We start from the raw sequence: 17,023 nt of genomic DNA, 5'->3' as shown, positions 1-17,023 counted from the left end.
AGACTGACTTCCAGCATTTATTGCTTTGTTCTACGTGTGGATCTCTTTTCCCCACAAAGAGATTCATCTTATCCCCCAAAATCCACTAAATGTAGAAGAGTCAGAAGGCAGAATAGTTTCTTTTTGTCCATAACAAAATATGGATTAATAATTTTGAAGTAGAAGTCAATTTAAGCCTATTTTTCTTGGGTTTAATAAAGTATTGGATTTCTAATATCTATTCATCTGGTATATAGGCACAATGAAAAACAATTATAGATGAGCAATTAATTTAAAACATTATCTATTGACTAAATCATCACTATATCAATATAACAACTTAGTTCAGTCAGAGCAGAGATTCCAGGGGAAAGAAGGCAAAGCCATATTGAAAATATGGCTGCTGAATGAATGAATACAGGATGTCCAGTTAAATTTTAAGTTCAGATTAACAACACTGGGTCTCTCTCAGTGTGTGTGTATAAATATGGCCCTTGCAATATTGGGACATCCTTATATTAAACGATTATTCATTACATATCCTTAACTAAGCATTCTAGATTTTTTTTCTTTATTGGGCAACCTTAAAGTCCTATACAATAGTTTCACTGGTAACTGACTCATTCTGATTAATAAAGTAACTAATATTTTTTAAGTGCTTATTTTCAATTTGTTAATTAACTTATTCCTTAACAGCCCTATAAGATACTATTGTTACTAGTTTAGAAAATGAACCAGTGAGACAATAACAGGTAGAGTCACTTGTCCATAGTTAGATAACTAGTTAGTGGCACAGTATGAACCCAGATAGTTCTGCTATAGAGGTTACCATCTGAACATTACAAAGTACCTTTTCTTATTGAATATATCAATTAATTTAAAATTAACTCTATAAATGACACATACATTGACAGGTTTTGAAAATATTCAACAGATTTTCAATAAGCATCTTCTCTAAATAAGGCCTCTTTATGAGACAAAAACAGTAAACTTAACACTTTATCTTCACTGAATATATTTTACTCTCTTCAAACGTTGCTTCAGAAATTGATAATGTTTCACAATCACTGTTAGGAATATCTGTTCTTGCACTACACATACCAAAGGATCAATTAAGAAAAATCTGTGATAATACCATAGTCACTCCATAAATCCATAATTCCACAAACTAGACCTTTATTTTTTCTTCTTTTCTGTCTGTCTTTCTTGCTTTCTTTCTGGCTTTCTATCCATCAACCTACCTACCTACCACCTACGTACCTACCTTCAGATCTAATGACCACATTCAGATCTAATGACCTACCTAACTTTCATAGCCAGAAGATACTAGAGATACAGAAACCAATACAAATCTTCTTCCCAGATTTTGGATCTGGTTCTATGTGAGTATGTTTGATACAACTTATTTCTTATCAGTTCAGTTCAGTCACTCAGTCATGTCCAGCTCTTTGCAACCCCATGGACTATAGCATGCCAGCCTTCCTTGTATGTCACCAACTCCCAGGAATTGCTCAGACTCACATCCATTGAGTAGGTGATGCCATCCAACCATCTCATCCTCTGTCATCTCCTTCTCCTCCTGTCCTCAATCTTTCCCAGCATCAGGATCTTTTCCAATGAATGAATCAGTTCTTCGCATTAGGTGGGCAAAGTATTGAAGTTTCAGCTTCAGCATCAGTCCTTCCAATGAACACCCAGGACTGATCTCCTTTAGGATGAACTGGTTGGATCTCCTTGCAGTCCAAGGGACTCTCAAGAGTCTTCTCCAACACCACAGTTCAAAAGCATCAATTCTTTGGCACTCAGCTTTCTTTACAGTCTGACTCTCACATCCATACATAACTACTGGAAAAACCATAGCTTTGACTAGATGGACCTTTGTTGGCAAAGTAATGTCTCTACTTTTTATTTCCTATAGAGATAGGAGAAATGACTTTGACACCAACATGCAAGAATATGCAAGCAGCTGGTGGTATGCTTTTTCCCTCTCAGGACTTTAAAGATTTGTTGTTGGATTCATTCATTTAATAAAAGTCAGAGAATACAAGGCTGAATTTTTGAACTCTGAATTCTGGTATCATGACATTTGCTTAATTCGAAGTATCTGATACTCTGTTCCTAAACTGCAAGTAGATACATACTAAAATATTAACATATCTAAGCAAGGCTCATTCAAATGGTAGACTCTAAACAAATATGTTTATCCAGTCAGGCCATAAATTACTAATTCCATTTCTCTCCTATTACACTAAGTGCAAGAATCCCTTGATATATATCCCAAAATATACATTTCTACGCTCATTCTAGACTGAAAAACATCAGAGTCTTTGGGGATGGCATTTGGGAATCCACATTTTCAGCTAACTCATGCCAGCTGATTCTGATGCAGGAGGTCTCTAAACCACATTTTGAGAAAATGACTTTGACACTAACGTGCAAGAAGATATAAGCAGCTGGTGGTATGCTTTTTCCCACTGAGGACTTTAAAGCTGCTTTATTTTTAGAATTTCTCCTATTTTCCATTATGGTGCCTTGAGGCAGCTGTATACATACATACATACATACATACATATATATGTATATATAGAGAGAGTGTTATGTTCGAAGTACTCTTAGATCCATTCTCTTGTGAATACGACTCCTCCCACATCATCAGGCATATGCCTAACAGAACAGATGGGTGCTGTGTTACTCATGAAGGGCCATCAAATCTCAGAGCTAATTTTGTGGATAAAAAATCCACAGTGCTTCTCATGAAAGAAACAAAGGCTGGGCCTCAAATAGGTGGCAGGACATTGGGAGAAAGGAGAAAGGTAACTCAGAGTTTAACTGCAAAAACAGCTACTCAATTATCCTTGCTTTTATTCATTTACCTTAAGCCCTTTTAATCATATTTGGTTTGTTAACTAAGTTATACATAAAATGGTAATGATAATCACATAATTTCACAATGATAATTAATAGCATTTTGAATGCAATTTACAGGTTTTTATTTTTAATTTTAAGACTATAGATATCACATAAACAAGTACTAATTAATGACTATAAGTAAATTCTCTTGGTTCTTCTTATATTGGATAATTTTGGATGAAATGCTTTTTATCTGCTGTTAGCTTTCTCTATCAAATTCCACTGAGCATGTAGAAGAGAAAATAGATGGGACAGTAGAAGTCATATTCAAACAGACTGTGGTCTGAATTCTTAAGTGAGGAAAATCTCCAAGGAACTTATTTATAAACTAACAATGCTTTCATAGTTCTGAGTTCATGTTGCTCGACAGAGGTGAATGCTAAACATGTCTATTATGTGTGTTTTATGCCTGATTTTACTGTAAAACAGTGACTATTCTAATAAGAATACTATGTTAAAATTTAATGTAGGTCAGTTACAAAAGTCTCTCCCATTGGAATAAAGAGAAAACTTCATACTATGAACACAGAAAAGGCAAAACCAAAGGGTATGAACATCTACAGGAGGACCAACTTTATTGACTTAAAGATAGGTTCCAATGAAAATCTTCTGTCTTCTTAAGTGAGAGGGAGAGATTTAAAGATAATTACCCATTTTTTGATTGGGTCGTTTATTTTTCTGGAATTGAGCTGCATAAGTTGCTTGTATATTTTTGAGATTAGTTGTTTGTCAGTTGCTTCAGAAGACATACGGATGGCTAACAAACACATGAAAAGATGCTCAACATCACTCATTATTAGAGAAATGCAAATCAAAACCACAATGAGGTACCACTTCACACCAGTCAGAATGGCTGCGATCCAAAAATCTGCAAGCAATAAATGCTGGAGAGGGTGTGGAGAAAAGGGAACCCTCCTACACTGTTGGTGGGAATGCAAACTAGTACAGCCACTATGGAGAACAGTGTGGAGATTCCTCAAAAAATTGCAAATAGAACTACCTTATGACCCAGCAATCCCACTGCTGGGCATACACACCGAGGAAACCAGAATTGAAAGAGACACATGTACCCCAATGTTCATCGCAGCACTGTTTATAATAGCCAGGACATGGAAACAACCTAGATGTCCATCAGCAGATGAATGGATAAGAAAGCTGTGGTACATATACACAATGGAGTATTACTCAGCCATGAAAAAGAATTCATTTGAATCAGTTCTGATGAGATGGATGAAACTGGAGCCGATTATACAGAGTGAAGTAAGCCAGAAAGAAAAACACCAATACAGTATACTAACACATATATATGGAATTTAGAAAGATGGCAATGACGACCCTGTATGCAAGACAGGAAAAAAGACACAGATATGTATAATGGACTTTTGGACTCAGAGGGAGAAGGAGAGGGTGGGATGATTTGGGAGAATGGCATTCTAACATGTATACTATCATGTAAGAATTGAATCGCCAGTCTATGTCTGACGCAGGATACAGCATGCTTGGGGCTGGTGCATGGGGATGACCCACAGAGATGTTATGGGGAGGGAGGTGGGAGGGGGGTTCATGTTTGGGAATGCATGTAAGAATTAAAGATTTTAAAATTATAAATAAATAAATTAAAAAAATAAAGATAATTACCAAATGCACTTTTCAACAAATGAGAAATTTATATTTTTACCACTTGAGTTGACAAATAAATATCTGTGTGCTGTTGTAAACTCCTCTTGCTAGTAAGCCCACTGACTCATAGGAACAGTTTCTTAAGAGGCGAAACTGTTCTTATGTTACTTGTTGCTCTTGGAGTGGTCAATGTATAGAGACCATTTTATTCATGACATGGGGTGACTACACTTCAGATACACCAGGGTCGACTTTAGCTTATATGCAACATTTCTTCTGATGAGAAAATGAAAATGCTCTGAATCCATTTAGGCAATTTTATAGGCTTGGTTTGACCATACAATTGAGCTTAGTTAAACTGCTAGTAAGGTTATGCTCAAAATTCTTCAAGCTAGGCTTCAGCAGTATGTGAACTGAGAACTTCTAGACGTAAGCTGGGTTTAGAAAAGGCAGAGAAACCAGAGATCAACTTGTCTATATTAGTTGGATCATAGAGAAAGCAAGGGAGTTCCAGAAAAATGTATGCTTCACTGATTATGAGAAAGTCTTTGACTGTGTGGATCACAACAAACTGTGAAAAATTCTTAATGAGGTGGGAATACCAAAACACCTTACCTGCTTCTTGAGAAACCTGTATGTAGGTAAAGAAGCAAAAGTTAGAACCGGGCATGGAACAACTGACTGGTTCCAAACTGGGAAAGGAGTACGTCAAGGCTGTATATTGCCACCCCTGCTTATTTAACTTACATGCAGAGTACATCATGGGAAATGTCAGGTTGAATGAATCACAACCTTGAATCTAGATTTCCAGGAGAAATATCAATAAATTCATATATGCAGATGATACCACTGTATGGCTGAAAGTGAAGAGGAACTAAGGAGCCTTTAATGAGGGTGAAAGAAGAGAGTGAAAATGATAGCTTAAAAATAAACATTCTAAAAACTAAGAAAAGGAATCTGATTTGTTTTAAAGTATACACATTTTCAGAATGAAAGAGTGATATATATTATTCTAATTTCATCAGTTCATAATCAGACTGAGAGAGGACTTTTTAGAAACTCCAGGTCTATAGCTGAGAAGACTGGATTCTGGTAGGGGAACTATTTGAAGAAAAGAAGCATCTGGAGAAACAGAAATTTTGAGCGCCAGGACTAGAAGCTAAGAGAGCTAAGACTGAAGTCAGCTAGGACAGCAAGACGGCCCAGTGAGAGCCAGGGCAGGGCTGAAACCACAAAGATGAGAATGAGCTGATGATAAATAGGCAATTAGCCTTTAGAGGGCAGGCTGGAGCTGGAATGCAAGACCAAAGAGGAGATAAACCAAATCGCAAGAATCCAGGAAAGCTGCGATGAGAAGAGGGCACAAGGTTTCACAGAGGGGAGCAGGCAGGCCAAACGGAGGGAGTAGTGCTGGCTAACTTGGCAGACCTGGGCGAAGAGCCCAAGTGATGCTTTATGAAGTCAGAATTCTGGTTGGCTTGATAATGGCCAAGAAAACTGATGTCTATTTTCCTCTGAAATACACAGTAGCTCCAGAAAGTGATTAACTGGAAGCTAATTAATTGGTTGGCAGACATGTCAGGCACATCCTAAAGGATATGAGGGAATATTCTAACCAAAGGCTAACACGAAAAGGGGCATGGGTAGGTGTACCTACACTTTCCAGGAGACATACTGTGCCACAGAGACACTAGAAACTTAAAAGTCACTTCACTAGGGCATGTTTTCCTCATTGAAATGCTAATAGTGAAAGAGAAAATGAATGTAATATTTTCTATAAATACATTTATGTTGACAATAGCTAGCAAATAAATACTTCACAAATGAAAGACACCTTACTCATGAATGTAAATTAAAACTCAATAACCTATTCATCACAGCACCACTGACTTTGAAGAAAAATGACAAAGATCTCTAGGATAAACCAAAGTAATCAGACCAGGTGGCCTTAACTACAATCAAGAGTGTTGGGTAAAAAAAAAAAAAAAAAAAAAAAAGAGTGTTGGGTAGAGAAGCTTTGTCTAAGAGGTGGCGTGTGCACAAACAATATACCAGCGAGTTGTAGGAAGAAAAAGCTAGAATTTGCATATTTCCTATCTGCTTCATCTTAGAAGAAGAAAAGAAAAGGAAAAGTTGTAGATATTTAATGTGTGGGCTCAATGTTTAGTAACACCATAAGGGGTATACTATTTCTATAGTGCCAAACCACAAATGTAGAGAGCAAGCTGGATCCACAGAGGTGCCAGAAGCTCTCCTTCAAGAAAGCCATAGGCAGAGCTACACTGGTTGGCACTGTACCCTGGAAGAGCTTCCTACACCAACAAACATTCCCTGAAAATAGGAGTCCCCACACTCACTTAATCGCTCAGTCGTGTCCGACTCTTTGCAACCCTATGGACTGTAGCCTACAAGGCTCCTCTGTCTGTGGGATTTTCCAGGCAAGAGTACTGGAGTGGGTTGCTGTTTCCTTCTCGAGGAGATCTTCCCAACCCAGGGATCGAACCCAGGTCTCCCGCATTGCAGGCAGACGCTTTACCATCTGAGCCACCAGGGAAGACTCAAATGGTTTACCAGAGCGTGGTACAAATCACTGTATGAGCTTCCTGCTGTATTGAGTTCCCCTTCTACTGCTGACTGCCTGCTTAGTCTTTAGCAAGTCTCTCAGACTCTCTTGTAGCCTCATAAAACAAAAATAGCTTAGCCACCGAGAAGGCTGCTCTAAAGACAAAATGAGATCGCCGATTAAAGTTGATTCCTATTTTATCTGAAAGCCTTTACAAATGCTCATCTTACTTGAAACAGTATTCCCAAGTTCTCAGTTTTACTCACTGGCATATTTTCAACTCATATTTTTAGAGGAAAATGATTACTATTCTTGTAACTATATTTTGCTACTATAAAGATAGCTAATAGCCACAAATTAAAATTCATTTGCACACAAAGGAATCAGAAGTCATTCAGTTCTCATTATCATAAAAACATGAATGGGCCTGCTGTGCACATACAGTTCTTTTAAATCCTGCTGTTCAGGTTTGCAGTGGTTTCAAATACTGCTCCTAAGCAGACGCATCCAACTTCCTACATTTCTGTTTATCGCTTTTGGAATGTTGAATCCATGACAATAGAGCCTCAGTAATCATACCTGCAGGCAGATGCAGTGCTGACTATTTCTTTCAGTTCTTTGTACCTGGTATAATAGGTATCTCAAAAATATTTATTTGAATTAAAAAAAAATTATGAAGCCATTTAGAATAACCTCTGAACCTCAAAGCCAACATATAATTTTTAGGTACAATCAAGGCTTGCTTTCCAAAACTGCACCCTGCCCTCAATCTCATCTACTCCTTCCATCACCCGAACTATTGCTTTGTGTATTTTTCATGATGTGCTATACGTAAATGCTAATACACTAGTACTTCATAACAGCTTGATATGTCTCATTGCCTTGTCTTAGGGAATTCTTTTCTTTCAAGCTGTTTAAAGAGAGATATAACACAAAGAAATTATTCCAAATGAGAATGGATGGAAATGTAGGGGCAATATCTGGAGTATTAAGTAGATATAATATGCATAACAGGGCTTCCCAGGTGATGCTAGTGGTAAAGAACCTGCCTGCCAATGTAGGAGACTGAAGAGATTCAGGTTCAATCCTTGGGTCACAAAGATCCCCTGGAAGAGGGTATGGCAACCCATTCCAGTACTCTTGCCTGGAGAATGCCACGGCCAGAGGAGCCTGGCAGGCTAGGGTCCATAGCATCGCAGAGTCACACGACTGAAGCGACTTAGCATGCGTATACACAATATGAATAATACAAAGTTAACTTTTAAAAAGATTAATTCATGCCTATACTGTAACACTAATTATATGATGTTTCTATTAACTTCACCAGAAATTATCTGGGAGGCTTGGTAATTTTCTAACTACTTTGGATTTGGCTAGTCATCATTTAGATACCAGAATCTTAGTGATGTAAAAGTTCTTTTTTTTTTTTTTTTTAAAGGAAAGGCTTCCTGAGAGATTATCTTTTTTGTAATATCTATAGTTTAGGAAAAGAGCAAGAGCTGATCCCATAGTATTGATGTGATTTGTCAGCCTTTGAAATCAGGTTTTGGGCATTCAAATTATGCACTCAGTACAAATACACTGATGTTGACAGCACTTTCTTTTGCCATAGAAGTATTTTCTGTATAAATACCCTACTCAATTGCGCTTTGCTCATCAAAAGTGGTCCCCCCCCGCCTCCCCTGGACGTCCCTGGTGGCCCAGTGGTTCAGAATCTGCCTGCCAGTGCACGGGACATGGGTTTGATCCCTGGTCCACGAAGATCCCACATCCTAACTAAGGGACAATTAAGCCCACGCACCACACCTACTGACCCTGTGCTCAAGAGCCCAGAGGCCACAACTACTGAGCCCTCGCATCGCTGCTCCTGAAGTCCACACACCCTTCAGCCTGTGCTCTGCAGCAAGAAAAGCCACTGCAATCAGAAGACCATACCCCGCAAGTGGAGAGCAGCCCCCACCCACCACAACTAGAGAAAGTCTACGTGCAGCAACAAGGACCTAGCGCGGCCAAAAATAAATGAATGACTCTTTAAAAAGAAGCATTTTTTTCCTAATTGGATTGTGGAGATTTCCTTTGATATTATAAAATTATAAACAAATTTAAAGGTGAATTTATAGTCCAAGCAAAGTATAGCCCTCCTTTGATTCATTTAATGCACTCCAAAATACATTACCATTTATGAAAAATAGAAGATGTTTTATAATTCTGCATAAATTGTTTCGTTATTTGATCTCTTTTAGATCTGCTTTATAACTGAACCCTTCATGTAGGCTTGAAGTGAAGCGAAGTCGCTCAGTTGTGTCTGACTCTTTGCGACCCCATGGACTGGAACCTATCAGCCTCCTCTGTCCATGGGATTTTCCAGGCAATAGCACTGGAGTGGATTGCCATTTCCTTCTCCAGCGGATCTTCCTGACCCAGGGATCGAACCCAGGTCTCCTGCATTGTAGACAGACGCTTTACCGTCTGAGCCACCAGGGAAGTTTCCTATATATGAAATATTGAAAGAATGAATCAGAAATCAGAATATTCCTTCTTCTTGCCAAATGTTTTCCAGTGGCCGAGAGGCCCCTTGACCTTCAAAAATCTTTCCTTTAGCTCTTCTCTATATGAATTGTCCAGAAGGCAAGGGAAGTTAATGGCTTGAAAAAAGTTAATAAATTTTATGGCTACAACACTCCCTTTTAAAAATATGAAAGGGACTAAATTAAATAAGGCTTATTTAATTTGAAAACCTAAATTCAATTGCTTTCTTACACATTTCCCCGAAATTAGTATTGAAATGAAACTGTGTAGGGTTAGCTGCAATTTTGACAAAGGTCAGCATTAAAGTATGCAGTCTAACAACTCTATTAATTCTACTAATTTGGTTGAAATAATATGCAAACTATCTTAAATTAGCAAATGTCTCACGAAACAGAACAAAAGGTCATTTCTTAAGTGACATTGTGACATTTTTCTTCCTATTAGTCATTTATCTTATGCTACTCTTTACGAAATCTGAAAATTTTTTAACAGATTCAATTACAGATAGTGAGTTATCCATTTTCTTTAGTCACCACCAATAAATAGGGCAATGAGTATATACACAGAAAATTTATGATGTCTTATTCAAAAGAAGTTTTTAATTAATGCAAGTTAATTCATAGTGTTCTTTGTTTACAGGCATCTACTACAGCAAAATATTTCTTCACAATTTTGAAGATTATCAACAATAATACACCTACTCCTGATAGAATGTCACGAAACATCTTAACCTCATGCTGAATTTTAATCATTTTGTATAATCTGAGCATAAACAAAAGGGAATTTACACAATCTTCTGAAAACATCCTGAAAATGAACTTTAAAAGCATTCAGCCATTCTAAAAAGGGCACGATTTCAGTACAGAACGTTGCTAAATGACATAATGTTCTTTTTAAGTTAGTAATAATATTATTACTACTCTCAGGTAAAGAATCTGAAAAACAGCTGATGTTGCCTAAACAAAAATATTTACAATTTTTGCTCGCCAATGCAAATGTATATAATTTATCAACATTGCTCAGTCTGTAACTGAACTAATGATATTTCCATTTCATAGTTTTATTGGAAATTTCCTTTTGGAAGAAGCAAAAATACATATGCATATCTTTTTGCTTGGTTAATACTGGTGTCAGATGATGTTCTCCTGTTTTATCAAAAGCCACCAAAAGAAAAAGAAGGGAACTAGTTGCTGAGTATTTACTATGTGCTTCCTCTTTTCTGTTATTTGTCTTATTTAACCCATGTTAAAACTCAACAAAATTTCTGGGTTTTTGCTTAGAAAATAACACAGGAGGTAATAGCTTGATTCTAAAAGATCTCTGTAAATTCAATTTGCTTAAAATGCCACTTTATCTTATGAGCTTCCCTGGTGGCTCAGATGGTAAAGAATCTGCTTATAATGCAGGAGACTTTGGGTTGGGAAGATCCCCTGGAGAAGGGAATGGCTACCCACTCTAGCATTCTTGCCTGGAGAATTCCATGGACTGAGAGGCCTAGTTTGATTCTAAAAGATCTCTGTAAATTCAGTTTGTTTAAAATGTCACTTTATCTGAAAACAAGGTTTAAAATCTAGTGTGACCATGTGTTAAGAATGTTCAACTCCAAGTCAGGAATGATTGCATTATGACCTTTCAACTTAGGTATAGTAAGACTTTTTAAAAGCAGGACTTACAATTTAACCTCTGTAGGCTTCTGGAAAACACATTGATAGAATTTCCCGCTTAAAGCTTAAAAGACCATCAAACATATCAAGAGATGGGATAATGGTTTTTCAGAGGTCTGAGAAATGTCTCTCATTTAGGACTGCCTGTGGACTTCACACATTTTTACCATGTTTATACAGAAATATTATGATGATTACAAGATTAACAGTAGCTCAAGGAAGCAAATCAATTAGGTAAGATCACTCCAAATAAATTCCACAAAAACATTTGGTTGAGGAATTTCTGAGATTCTGACTTTATAGAAGAGACTAGAAGCAACATTAGAGTAAGAATAAGAATAAACATTGAAGTGATATTTGAATACATAAGACTTTCTTAAAAGAATGCATAAGTATTTCTTAAAATATATCACAATTGGGCATAAAGGGTTTTTGAGGATTCATTTTCAATTGTATTTCCAGATAATATATGATTAAGTTTTGGAAAAAACTACAAAACTTATATAAAACTCTCATTACTAGAGGGTTACATGTATAGTTGGCATATAAAATAATTTTAAAAAGTTAGCAGGAGATCAATAATGAAGGAAGAGAATTTAAATTACCATCATAGTTTCTCTTCTGAAGAGCTATTTCTCTAAAGCAATGCATCTTAGTTAAGATTACAGCTAAAATTTATAAATTCAGAAGTCCCAAATAAGGATAGAAATTGACTGTCCACCAAAAATTAAAAAAAAAATCACCCTATACATTATCTATGAAAATATGAATCTTATTTCCAACAAAGATACAAGTATAACAATGTACAGTTGAACAGATTCTACTCTCTTGAGGAGAAAGAACTAAAAATAGTCACAGTGCTGGAGCTTTTTCTTGCATGATGTCAAAAAAGAAAAAAAATAAGTAAAGATGTCAATTTCCCTTGCCTTGGAGATTCTGAATATGTTTTGACACAACAAAAGAATAGACATACTCAAAGAATTGGTCCTTGAATTGACAGAAAATCTGTCACCAACAGAATGAATCAATTTCAGCATGCAAGTGGCTTTAAGAAGACAGATGAAAGGTCATCTTAAAAAAAGTGATGGATGAAGGTTTGCACTGAACATTACACCCTGATTCATGTACGTAAAAATACTTGTTTTATCTTTCTAAAGAAATTTTCCATTGGCAATACCATTATGTGGGTATTTCTAGAGTCTACCAGCCTTTTTGAATTACTTATGGGGTGTAAAATATTTTATTTCACATGGCATTATGATTCACAAACATTAGCCATAGCCAGTGAATCTGAGATATGACTGGTATGTTTTCAATTTTAAAAGTATTATATAGTGACAAAGAACAAGTCTAACTTCACCATTCAAGTCTAACAAATGGAAAGGAAATTCTCCATGGTCTCTTCTAAATAAGAACTTGAAAAGTTCACAAAAGCTATCCAGTGCCTTTAGTAAAAAGGTTAGACTTTTAATATGACCTTTTAGGTTTACTTTTCAAATATGACTCAAAATTTTGAGGATGTTAGCAGTTGGTCTCAAACTGGGGATCAAATTATATGCATTTTAAGTACAAATCAATAACTTAAATAATGCTTTGATGGATGAATGCATTCTTTCATTCATCAGTACTTATCGTGAGAATATAAAGTGATACAGCCCCAGTGGAAAACAATACAGAGGTTCCTTAAGAAACTAAACACAGGCTTATAATATGATCCTGTGATCCTACTCCTGGGCATCTAGCTGGGGACAACTATACTTCAAAAAGACACTTGCAACCAATGTTCACTGAAACACTTATTAACATTTACAACAGCCAAGACACTGAAATGCCTAAATATCCAGCTACAGATGAAGAGATAAAGAAGATGCTGCATATATATATACAATGGAAAATATTCAGCCATGAAAAATAATGAAGTGATGCCATTTGCAGCAACATGGACGGCCCTCAATCATCGTACTAAGTGAAGTAAGTCAGGCAAAGAAGGACCAATATCATATGCTATCACTTACACAGACCCACAGACATAGAAAACAAACCTATGGTTACCAAAAAGGAAAGGGGATGGGGAAAGGATAAATTAGGAGGTTGAAATTAATATATACACACTGTTATATATAAAAAAGATGACCCACAAGGACCTACTGTGTGGCACAGGGAACTATACTCAATATTTTGTAATAACCTATAAGGGAAAAGAATTTAAAAATGAAAATATATATATATATCTTACATATATATATATATGTGTAAGATTGAATCACTGTGCTGTACATATGAAACCATCACAGTATCATAAATCAATTATACTTTAAATAGACAAAAACAGTATTTACTGAGTGCCTACCACATGTCAGATGTTGTGACAGGTTATTTAGTTAGGTCCTGGACAACAGGTTGAGAAAGTAGAAAAAGGACAAATGTGGTTCCATCTGCCCTGAGCAAGCAATGCAGCACAAAAACTCAATTTCCAGTGGATTGTGATAATGGACTGTGAGAGAATTACAGAGGACACAGTATATCCAGGAGACAATTTAAGCCAGATGTGGTATGGGATGGAGCTGGCAGCAAAGCCTTCCCAGAGAAAAGCACAGCTACAGGAAAGCAAAACTACAGTTGGAGTATTTAACCAACAGAAGGCTGAGATATTGTAGGCAGAGGTGCTCTTTCCATTCTTTTGCTCCAGGAAGATGATATTTATAAAGGATGGGGAAGAGAGAGACAGTGTTGTTTAGTTTGAGAAACTGAAGCAAAATTAGAAGGGTGGTGAGAGATGAACTGAGGCCAAATCACAAACAGATTTTTAGGCTATCTTAAGGAAGCTGCCCTTTATTCTGTGGCTGATGGGGAACAACTGAAGGGTTTAAAAAAGGAGTAAAAGAATCACATTTACACTTCAGAAAAAATTCACATGGACGGCAATCTTGGAAATAGGTTTTTAGAGAGTAAGGCCAGAAGCCAGAAGGCTGGTTAGGAGGCTTCTGCAAAAACCCGGGTAAAAGAGGGCAGTGGCCTAGATCTTGGAAGTGGCAGTGGGGATGATGAGAAGTAATAGAATGTTAAAGCAGTGGAATCCATTCCAGTAGTTGAAATAACCAGTTCTTGCTAAAGTAGTTAAGGTGAGTGTATGGAGTTGGTGAGAGTGAGGTTGTAGGAAGATAACAACCTGGTAGGGTGGCCTGGGGAAGGATAGTGGGAAGAACCAGCTAAAAGGATGAAGATAAACAAACCGTGGTGTCATCCAAACCAAATAAGAACAATGGTTGATGGAACAGGTGATGTCTTAGGAATACAAACTGCGTTGCTCGCTTCTGCACCATCACTATTTATCATGCTCTATGATGCTTCACAGGTGCATCACAGACATTTATCAAGTGAATTATTTCATTTAGTAGTATTGCTACTTATACACAAGGACATAAGACTGGGTTGTGGGATGATAAATATTTACTGTTTTTTATGTGTATATAAAACCTACCTTCAAAAAGCTCAAAGAATAGTAAAAGGAGAAAGACATACATAATTATGCATAGTATATGGTAATGTGAGACCTTAATAAAGCTTCAGATCAATAAAGATCCAGACACAATGTCACAGGACAGTAAAGAAAAAAATAAGAATAGTGAAAAAGAGTAGGGAAAAGTAAGGTCAAGAAAGAAGGGACTATGAGAAATTTCAGGTGATTTGGTAAGAATAATTTCGTACGTGCAGATTTGGTTCGATGAGGGGTGAGATTTGCTATTGTAATTGTTTTTGCTATTTCCAGAAATACAATGAATTACCACAACTTTGAAACTCATAAATGCAGCATAAAAATCAGTAAGAGGAGAGCTCATCTTTCTCAAATAAAATGAGCTCATGATGGAATTAAGCTGTCTTACTTTGCCACAGAAGACATTAACAAATTTGTGCCTACTTTAAAGTACTCCACAAATAAGTGCATTTCAAGAAGGTTGTTTTAAAAAGCACTGACTGTAACCTTACCTCATTTGCAAATGATAAACACACTCTGCAGTGTCTATGCTTTCCTTCTATAAGCAAGCACTCTTATGAGAATGCAATCAAATCACTCCATTGCTTAGCAACCACAGGTAAAGGGCTAATAAGCCATGAGTCATGATTCTATGGGAACAATCTGCGGGTCAGTGGCATGATTTCAAGGTGGTTTGGATTTCTGCTGTGATGCTTTCAAACCAATACTGACACAGAGCATTAGAAGAGATGAGAGTTAAAATGCAAATGATCACATAATCAATTGAATTGACCTATACATAGTGTGATTTGGTTCACTGTGCTGCCTCCATCTGACAGTAGCTTCGGTAAATCAACATCAGCATAAAAACAACACATGAAAATGAATTCATAAGGAATTTTTGTTTTACCCATTTAGTTAAGCCAAACAGGAAGACACATTTAAATTAGCATGAAGGTAATGACTCCTATGGACACCTAACTAACAGGAAATCTTATAAGGAAGAATGACAGTGGGTTGTGAGACATTTTTAGAAAATATTACCTGTAGCCACTGTGATTGGTCATTGTGGCCGGAGGTCCAGGCATTCACTTTGCCCTGCTTGTCCAGCCGGGCTTTCCTTGGTTCCCAAGTGAACATGTCCATATTGAGAGTTCTGAAGATGCTGGAGGCAGTGATCTGATAGTCTTGTATATGTCCTGATTTCATCCCCAGAGGCTCAGAACAGCCTGGAAGAAAATGAGAAGGGTGCCATGAGAAAAATAATTTATCACCCTGAAAGTCTGCAGCGTTCAGTTTAGATAGGCAAGAGAAGATTAAGCATAATGCTATTCATTTCCCGAAAGAGAGAGCATCTAAAGTCAAAAAAAGGCTATAATCAGAAATAAATCTGAAACAAAATCGAAAAACAAGATAGCCAATTCAAACTATTCTGTCTGAATATATTTTGGAAAAATTGAAAACAAGATAGACAATTCAAACTACTTTTCTCTGATATATGATTTTGCAAAATGAAAACAATGTTGAAATGCTCTCTCCTATCTCATTACTGATAGCCTCATGACGGGTCCCTGGTTCTCAACAGTTTCATTTTGTCCTTAAAATTGGAACATTTTCTCAGAAAATATATTTGGTTTTCTTTTATCTGTTTCTATAACACTGCAAATAAAAATTCTCCCAGGACAATGTCATTTTCACAAACTGCTCCGATGTTATATTCTAAACTGGACAGTATTTTATGTTCCAAGAAACCTGTTAATCATTATCAGTGACTCTTATAGTATCAATATGGCTTCTGCTGGAAGGTAAGAAGCTATTATTTATTCAGTGTTTACCATGTGCCCTGCTTTGTGCTAGTATAAAATTTAATAGGTAACAGAAGAAATGAGCTAATTCTAGCAAAATCCATGACTGGACAGCATTTTCATAAATTTTTGTGTTTCAATCATACTCAATAACTTTTAGTAGTGGATATTTTTTGAAGATTCTCAAATCTGCCACATATATTTTCAGGTGTGACATGGTGTGAAATTTGGGTTTGTCTTTGAAAAAATCTAGCCTGTGTGTGTACATATACACAGAATTTTGTAATCTTGAGTTGCAACTGTGACAAAATTACATTCATAAACCTTGTAAAATGCAGTGTGATTATATGATTACATTAGACAGCAGTTGAGTCATTTGTAAAATTTTACATTTTGGCCAAAGAACACACAAGGTAGTATGATCAAGAAAACCAAGATAAAATAGGAGACTTCTCTGATCAATGCCATCTCTTCACAC

At 36.5% G+C, this 17,023-nt stretch overlaps 1 protein-coding gene across 2 annotated transcripts in view; it reads right to left on the bottom strand.

The window, feature by feature from the left end:
• EDIL3 (EGF like repeats and discoidin domains 3) overlaps positions 1 to 17,023 on the bottom strand; it is a 478,798-nt gene that overhangs the window by 124,698 nt on the left and 337,077 nt on the right. For both annotated transcript variants that reach the window (XM_005683400.3, XM_005683401.3), the window contains one exon: positions 15,785 to 15,969. In XM_005683400.3, the coding sequence (XP_005683457.2) occupies positions 15,785 to 15,969 (185 nt within the window). The remainder of the gene's footprint in view (positions 1 to 15,784; positions 15,970 to 17,023) is intronic.

The sequence above is a fragment of the Capra hircus genome, chromosome 7, assembly GCF_001704415.2.
Source record: "Capra hircus breed San Clemente chromosome 7, ASM170441v1, whole genome shotgun sequence".
NCBI classification, from domain to species: domain Eukaryota; kingdom Metazoa; phylum Chordata; class Mammalia; order Artiodactyla; family Bovidae; genus Capra; species Capra hircus.
The sequence above is the reverse complement of the archived record's forward strand: the minus strand, read 5'-3'. Positions and strand labels throughout refer to the sequence as shown.